This window comes from Cyclopterus lumpus, chromosome 13 (genome assembly GCF_009769545.1).
Source record: "Cyclopterus lumpus isolate fCycLum1 chromosome 13, fCycLum1.pri, whole genome shotgun sequence".
Taxonomy (NCBI): domain Eukaryota; kingdom Metazoa; phylum Chordata; class Actinopteri; order Perciformes; family Cyclopteridae; genus Cyclopterus; species Cyclopterus lumpus.
In genome coordinates, this window is record NC_046978.1 from 13,350,895 (window position 1) to 13,360,016 (window position 9,122).

General features: G+C 43.5%; 1 protein-coding gene across 1 annotated transcript in view; it reads right to left on the bottom strand.

The window, feature by feature from the left end:
• Positions 1-2,056: 2,056 nt before the first annotated feature.
• The window catches only part of mecom (MDS1 and EVI1 complex locus), an 88,585-nt gene continuing 81,519 nt past the window's right edge, over positions 2,057-9,122 (bottom strand). Inside the window, exons 13-17 of the mRNA XM_034548281.1 lie at positions 8,030-8,199; positions 6,960-7,104; positions 4,724-4,969; positions 4,295-4,469; positions 2,057-3,960 (exon numbers count right to left, since the gene is read on the bottom strand). Of these exons, the coding sequence (XP_034404172.1) occupies positions 3,826-3,960; positions 4,295-4,469; positions 4,724-4,969; positions 6,960-7,104; positions 8,030-8,199 (871 nt within the window). The 3' untranslated portion in view covers positions 2,057-3,825. The remainder of the gene's footprint in view (positions 3,961-4,294; positions 4,470-4,723; positions 4,970-6,959; positions 7,105-8,029; positions 8,200-9,122) is intronic.

Genomic DNA, 9,122 nt, shown 5'->3' on the forward strand with positions numbered 1-9,122 from the left:
GCCATGCCAGCCACACTTCAATACACACTGAGCCCTTTATGAGAAGGGGTGGGTTAATGACGGCAATAACTCGTCCCAACGTGTTGATTAAGTGTGAGAGGATACATGGCTGACATTGGCATGTGCTAATCAACACTGATCAAACTAGCACACGCTAAATGTTACGCTGCAAAACTCACCCGCTTGCCCTGCTCGCACCACTCCACTACCCACACACAATGACATTATACACACACTGCTGTCTATTCATACTATTTTGGTGTTCTTTCAAGAGCCAGTGCCTTAGGACTTATGTCCGGGGGAATACTCTTTATGTAGGTGATGTAATTACATGGGCAATTTGAAATGCAGTGGGGGTGTGGCCACTGATGGGTGGTGGCAAAATACTGCGGCCCAGTTAGTTCCCAGATGTAGTCATGGTATATTTCCTGTTTCTTAAAAAAGCTTACTGCTGCTAGATAGTTTTATTGCACCTGCGGGATGATGAGTTGTTGGGGGAAAGACGAAGGCAAGAAGACTTATCATCTCTGAATTTGTTCCACTTATTTAAAATGGAACACAGATTGTCTAAATTAAAGCTTATGGTAAAACTCACTTCCTTTAGAGCTTTTTTCATGTAATGTCAGGCTTCTCATTGGCATTAATGGCATCAATATGATGAAGCACAAACGCACACTACAAAAATAGCAGCTTGAGCCGCAATTAACAATTGTTAAAATGGATTGATTGCAAAAAAAACAAAGCGTGGCTTGCAGAGAAGGTTTTGCGACTGGCTTTTTTTTTTTTTTTTACAGTTTTAGTTCACTCTGACTACTTTTTGCTCTTTTTATCAACACATTTCTAAAAATCCACTGTATACTATCTGCTCAGCACCAAAGCAGTCAGACAAGACCAGTGACCAACTGGAGAACATAGTGGAGCATTCAGGAGATGAGAAGTTAGATATTTAGGATATTAGGAGAAAGCTATTAAGAACAGTGACTTAAAGGTAGAAAAAGGACTCTGGATGAATACTATGTTCTTCCTTATCTGCTGGATGTGTCAATAACAAGTTCACCACATCAACTTCAAAGGTGTCAGTGCTGAGTTCACAGCTTGTGTCCGTCAGTATCAGTAACTGCAGGTTTAATGACTGACAGGTCCTGGATTAGCAGACACAAATCTCAGGGAAAAGTGATGCTTTTGCATGACTGCTGACAATTTCCCATAATCCTATAAATAAGTACACAATAATAGTACAGGTGGCAAAACTCTCTAAACAATTATCACTGCCACTTCATTATGGCTCTGGCCTGCGCCATCGCTACCATCCCTGCAGCTGACCTCATCAAAGCTGGACGACCCGTGCTGACCTCATCAACACCGTGTGACCCCCTGTGACCTCATCAAAGCTGGACGCCCCATGGAGCCCTGAGGGCTGACGACAGGCCCTAAGAAAACACCCCATCCATTAGGGTGCCAAGAGCACTGTAAATGTGTAGTGTCAGCGCCAGCCATCTTCACTGTCATGCCCAATTCTCCAACCCCCCACCCGAGCTACTCTCTGGACAATGGAGCCGCTGAACCTCCAACCCTCGCAGCCACAATGTCCGCCCACGTCGGCTGGCAGCAGTGACAGAGGGGGGTGCCGGATGGGGAGGCCTGCTGCAGGATGGGACTCTTATTGAGCGTTTGAGCGATGAGCCAGGTCATCACATCTACCCAACTCATCCATCATGCCCCACAAACGGACACAAATAAAGAAGACACATTCCTGCCTCCGCTCCCACTACCACATTCAAGCCCTCTCCAGCCTTTTCTCTCTTGCCCTCGCTCTAGGCGAGCCAAAGCCTGGTGAAAAAAAGAAGAGGACCATAGTTCAGGCTGCCTCACTCTTGGAGGCCATGGGAGCGCCAGAAGAAAGCGCCAGGTGTTTTTCTGACTAATGTCGTGGTATAAATCTCTGTTTGGGCCGAGCTGATGGGCAGCCAGAAGGACTGTACGTGGAGAGGTGTGACGGGAGACAAAGGGTGATTACAATGTTAAAGTAGAAATAAAGAGAGGATGGAAGACAAGTCAATCCACATTGTAGTCCTTTATTTCTTAGTTGTTCCTCCCACAGTATTGAATTGAAATGCATAACAGTTACATTGTAGAAAGCATTAAAACAAAGTACCTCAACTTGCTGATTACTTTTTAAAATCGATTATAAACAAAACAACGACATAAACAAACCAAAAAAATCTGGTCCCTCAAAACGGGAGAATAAATGAAAGTAATCTGTTATTTATCATAAATTTGGCACAGGGGATTAACATGAACCGAACGTCACACAAGCTTGCAGACAACCGTAGAAAATGTCAGATACAGATCTTACCAGACCAATCATGCGTTTATGGAGAAATTATACCTGGCTTTTTTTTTATTATTCATTCTTTATAATGTTTTTCATTTTTTACAATTGAATCATTAAATTGTCATAGAAAAAAAAAAAAAAACCTAAGTAATACCTACTTATCGACCGGTTCCATTAGAAGAATAAGGAGTGAATTGTATGTTTAATACTATCCGGCACTCAAATGTAATCTACAAACCCCATTGAACTCTGGGATAGGCCCGGTGAGGAATCTCCCCTTCACCTGGGCTAAGAGCAGTGCTATTCAGTAAACAAACTACAGTTTGCCAAGAAATAAATACAATTCTTAACATACAACAGCAAATAACAACAACAACACCAAAAAAAAAAAAAACGAAAAACAAAATCATGATTGTCTAAAAATGAAAGACACACAAGCATGGAGTAGCTAACGACTAGCATTCAGGCTATTTAGTGGTATTGTTGGCTGACTAGAATGGATTCAAGGGTTTGGAAAAAGACATATGCCCTTTACAGAACAACAATTAACTTCAGCACTGGCTACTTATTTCAGTAAAAAAAAAAAATTGTGTTTCCTTCTCTTCCACTAAAAAGACAATCTATTTATATCCTTTCACAGATAGCGCAGGCGGGCAGGATGGAGTGCAGTGGAGAACAGTTGGTAGACACTTGTGTACAGTGCTATGATTGTGCAGACACACGCAGCTATGAAAACACAGATGGGAAACTGGCCTGATTTCAGTTTAACAATGACTTTTTTAAAATTTGTTCTTCAATGACTTCAGTGATATTAAAGCGCCGTTAGCACTGTCCGTACATGGAGCGGTTTTTCATTTGAACTGAGGTTGCTAACCCCACCCTTCATTTTTTATCATCAAGTACATGTATTTAAGAGAAACACCTGTGGATCTCTGAAAGGGGTTAAAGGGAATTCTTGTAATATATTTTAAAGAAGCCAGGGCTTTACACACAATGAAACATAATAGGCTGAAAGTGGCTGTCTTAGAGACACAACCAAACTCAGCCTCTCAGCTTGTCTTCTATGTGCTGGGGAATAAATGCAGTTTAGAAATGATATCAGCACATCTATCTTCCATGTCCACCAGCTGCCTTTGCTGTGCAAAACATAGAAATTCAGCAGAATAAATACAGCTATTATTACTTATTATTATTTTCACCACAGTCATCATCCTCGCTATCATCCTGGTTGGTGTAAATGGGACAACTACATTTTAAGGTCTCAGAGGGACATTTTGCTCTGTATCTGTTGGGAGGTTTTTGGGGGGGCTTTGCTGGGTTCTGCATGGTCAGTGACCCTGCTGTAAGGCAGTCAGATGGGCCGTGGTTCTGCTCAGCAGTCACTCTATGGGCGATCAAGGGCCACCGCACATAGCCCCTGCAATGGGCTCCCAGTGCCATAGGTCAGGTTTGGGGTTTGAAAGGTGAAAGGAAAGCGCAAAGGGGTGTCATCATACGTGGCTGAGGGACTGGATGGCACTGGATTCAGCAGCAGCCCGTGCCAGACTGTGCCACATGGTGGCCGGGGTGTGGGAGGCTGGGTGCAGAGAGTCCTTTTCAGCCAGAGACAGCATCATGGCGTACGCCTGAGGGAGAGGTAGAGACAGATTATGTTTAGCTACCATGCTTAAAGGTAAATATGTAGATAAACATGCATACTTATGAAATGTTTGGACTCAACCGTCAGGGTTTCCTGATTGCCCAGGTACAGTAAAATGCCACATCGGGCAAGTTATTTTAGCAACTCACCCTTTCAAAGACAATTAACTTTGGTCTTTATTTTATTTGATAACCACTAATAAATAAGACATTTTTTAAGTACACATTTACTGTGGGCAGTCAGATTTCTGTCCCATTTGCCAATCTGAGCAAGTGAAAAAAAGATGGACGCTGAACCCTGACTGTCAATGTTTCTTTTACCTGAGACTTAGATTTCCTAAAGAGTGGCTGTTTGACTGCATCAGTCAGAGAGGGGGAGCCAAACGATCCATCGTCCTCATCTCCTTCACTCAGCTCGCTCTCCTCCAGCTTGCCCATGTCCGAAAAGTGACGAATATGATCTAAGGCTGAGTAGCCACTCTGCTCCTCCTTAAACCTGGAGGTCAAGCAGAAACCTTCAGGTCAAGCTACTAATCATGATTTATAAGACAAGATAAAATAAAATAATCCTTTATTAGTCCCCCAGTGGGTACATTTACAGGATTACAGCAGCAAATGGGTAAAGTGCACACAAGACATAGTAAGATCGAATATAACAATAGGCAGTAAACAGTAGATAAAAACTGTAAACAATCTTTGGTAACTGAATAATACAATGTAAAATTTAGTTTCAGTTGTTTAGAATTTTACCTCCGAGGAGAGGTTTTGCAGTTGAGGTTTAAGTCGTTGGGTCCACTGAAGTCCATTTCGTCTTTTACGATGTCATCACTGAGGCCACGAGGAAGCACCTCGTCTTCCGGTTTCCCAGGAGTGTTGCTCGGCTCGTCTCCCTCTTCTTCATCAGCACCAAGCTCCTCTGCTTCCTCGTCTTCCAGGTCACGTGACCCATGGCTGGCGATCAGCGGCTTCTCTTCTTCAAATGGACCGCAATTTAACCTGCAGACCAGGAACATTGATTAGATCTATACAGCTTGATAGAGAAGCACAATCTACGGAAAAAATAATGACATGAATAGATGTTTCATGAATAGACTTCTTTTATGTTTAAGAAAGTCATTTGAAATTGAGATACCCTCTGGTACTTAAATACATAGGGAATACGACACTGAGGTCTATACATAGGTTAAACGCAGTTACTGGGTGCTGGCTTTAGTCTGGCTTTTTTTGTTTTCTACACATTCTTGTGAGAGGCCTTTCATTATAAATACAAAAACAATGGAGCGTATGGGATAAAGAACAGAGAGAGTTGGGTCTGAGGCGGGACAAGGCAGCTGGGATCGAGAGAGCCGGAATCCCGTTTGTCATCGAGGCTCCGGAGCCCCTTTGGGCACGGCAGCACTGGGTTGATCGTTGCAGCACTTAACTGGAGTGCTTTGCCTCTCTCCTTGTTTATTTGCTCTACTATCTTGTATTCATCTAATAGGCAAAAATATTTAGCTGACAGCCTCATTTGGTGGGAGAGTTATGAGAGCGTTGCCTACCGGCCCATTCCTCTATCCCCGTGGAGGGAGAGAGAGGGCGAGCTATCCAAACTGCCTGAGTCTTAATCTGTCCCTCCGTCTCAGCGCCACAGGAAACCACCATTTGGTAAATCATCTGGAACCACATTTAAACTGATTCACTAATTACACTTTGGGACGTCTTTCGTCAGCTCCCAAAAATGCCATTTCTCGCACAAAGGAAGTAAAGACAAACTGAGAACTGGACGCGGTGAAGTAGATAGATAGTAAACAAAACACATCAAGCACATCTCCACATAATTATATGCTGCTTATAAACAGGATCCCTGCTCTGGATTTGTAAAGGGATGCCTTTGAGCATGCGGCGACTTTAAGGGAAAGGGACAAAGGTTATTATTGCAGATTGAATTTCAGCACATACAGTATCTACATCCTCTTTCCTCTTTCATCGGCAGCTGATAATATTGTGCTTTTTCGACAGATCTCCCGCCGGGATAGACAGTTTGAGGCCGACAAGGTGGTGTCCGTGCTCTGCCGAGCTCGCAGGGCCGAGAAAAGGGACCAGCTCCAAAAGAGAGAGCTCGAGCTCTGTGATTAAGAAAACAGATTCGCTAATTACGCTTTCAAACGTGGTAATTTGCTGCGGATAAAGTATCTATCAGAAGTAGTCAGGAGCACAGCACTTTGAAAGGAAACACGGGCCGACCCCTTGACCCCACCCCCTCTTCCTGTAGGCAGACATGTTGGTTCCAGATGTTGTGGGCTAACTGCTGTTCTCCCCCTCCTGATTCTCTCCCCTTCCCTCTGACGCTCTGCCGCCCCGGTCCTGCTCTCACAGGCCTCCTCCACGATCACACAGCAGTCTACGAGATCTCTATCCAGACTCACAATCTGCCCTGTGATCACACCAAAAACAAACTCGGAGACCGGAGCAGACCTCTCAGCTGCTATCCGACCTGGTCACAGCTCCAACAATTGATTTGCATAATGCATGAACGTAGTTGCATGCGCACAGATATCTGTTCGTACGTGTGGCCGTAAAGGCAACGGATATAAGGCGCTCCTGCATGTTCCCAAAAACCTGGCATTATCTTAAACGTCATCACAGATGATTGCTCTTTACTCCAGGCCTCGAAGCATGATGTCATGATTAGTGAGAGATAGCTGGGTGGTATGAGAATTCAAATCTAAAATGGGCTGATGGCAAATAGCTCGTTATTCATACTTATTCAAGCCCGGAGAGTCCTTTTAAGTCTTGCAGTCTTTATGTAGTCACAATTAATGCAAGAGTTCAACATGCAGTATTGAGGGACCTTTTTCAAGAGGCCTTGTTTGTCCGTGCTGCTGAGATGTGACGGCTGAGAGGCGTGGATGATATTTGTCGATACACATTTTGTTTAGCGCTGTAGCCGTCAACCTTATCAAGACAAAAAAGCAGGTCTCTGATCTAATACAACTGTGCTTACCCTTCCTCTGAGGGGTCCGGTGATGCCTGGTTCTGGCCCGTGTTGCTGATGAAATTTCTTATTTCATTGAAATAAGAGTCTTCTTTGTCATCCAATATGGCACTGCCACTGTCCAGTTCAGACTGCGGGGACGACATTGCTGTGCCTGCAGAAAGAAAGAAAAATAGAATTCCAGTTGTGTCGCCAAAGGTTTTGATTTTTCAATATAGTCAATATTGAAAAGACGTTGCTCCCTGGTATCTCAAACACATTCTAAATGATGGTTGTGCTACAATGTAACTGTGTATGTGTTCATAACTCTTGTTTCCCCTAACGTTCAAACATGTCACTCAATGGCAGAGTGACATATTCTGTATCTGCTGGTTCCAACGCGTCAATGAAATTACAGTGAGTGAAATGTTTAGTGATGTAATTCGTGGACACATTAGATCATCATTGACTGTGCATGATCTTGTCCACATTTACAAACATTTCCATGGAATTCTCTGTGATATCTTTGGTATGGTTGGAAACACTGAGATCTTGACTAATATCTTAAATTAAATGGTATGAGTTTTGGCAACGCAAAATGCACTTTTAAAGACGGACCTGCCAAAGTGTCTATTTTCTTAATGTTGTGGGATACATTGTTTGATGCTGCAAAAAGGAACGCTTGGCAGATAACAGATTTCACATTTGATAGAATAATCATATCCGATTAAGTGTTAAAATCTGAGGACTTGCTCTCAGCTGCTGGCGAGGTGTCACTGTTGATTCAGAGTCAGAGTGCAACCTATTGAACCCATAAGCTGTGCAGCTCATTCAAAAGGCATTTGTGGTGTTGCAAATGAAAGATTGATCTAATTTCAGCTGATAAAATACTTTCCAAATTTCTAATCACGAGTAAAATATGTTTTAGAATATTCAGCAGAAGGATTTATAATGCAAAGCTATATGTCACAAATCAGCAAAGCGGCTCTCGTTTTCTCTAACGAAATATGGAAAGAGGAAATTCATGGCTAGAATCAGCTGTGAGAACTCAGATAAATTCAATATCTCTCCAAAAGCAGAAAAAGTTGAACACTTCTCACCTGACAGGTTGCCATTCTCGTGCTTCTTGAGGTGGCGGTCCAGGTTGGTCTGCTGCCCGAAGCAACGATCACACAAGTGGCACTTAAAGGGCTTTTCCTTGTTGTGGATGTTGCGAATGTGACGTTGCAGGTTGGAGGAGATGCTGAAGGAGCGGTCGCAGTATTTACACCTGCGGGAAAAGAGGAGGCCTTTCACTTAAAACAATTATGAAATGACAAAAAATTAAAATAAATACACAAGCTGCTAGTCAGAACTGTGCTGCATAATGAAACAGGAACCCGCGGTTTGTTCTGTGGGAAACATAATAGGATACATAATGTGGGACAACACATGCATATACAGTCCCCGCAGTCCCACAGTCCAAGTCATGATGGAGGAGCTTGTTTAAGGTGAAACAGCAATGCCTCTTATCTCCAGCCAGTGCAATAAAATTGCATTCTTCCCCCACAAAATAAGCACGCAACAGATTTGGTTCTAGCCCTGCAAAATTAGAGCCTCTTGCCAAGTTTCTTCATGCAAAATTATACGAGAAGATTACATCTTTTCTTCTGGTGGAATTAGCTCGCTCGATTGGCCGTCCCTGAGGAACCCACCGGTTATCTCCACAAAAAATTACAATAAACAGCGGTGATCTTTAATGGCATGCCAGCGTGTTGAGTGCAGGCTATCAGACTGGGGCAGTAGAGGCCTGCGTCTGCCTTTCTCTCTCCCCTGTGGTCAGCAGGCCTCCTCCAAGCTTTGGGCCAACATTCCACTACCTTAGTGACTACAAAGCAGAGCAGTGCTCGCCAGGGCTTACTCATTATCCAAATGTAGTAAATGTGCAAGATTCATTTTTTACATGCGGACTGCTGCTGCATTGTTACTTCTACCTCAGCAGCACCTGGAAAAGCACGGAAGGCAGGGAGATTTGTGTGACCATTTTATTGGGTCTTCAAGAAGAAAAAAGTAAACAACTTAAATCTTGTGATAACACTTATAGTTGGCGAGAAAGCCTCACTTGGTGTGCGGCAAGTAGCCATTGGGCTTGAGTCTCATACGCACAAGAGAAATCACCACAGCTGGCGGTCCTGGACATCTGCCCGTGCTCCT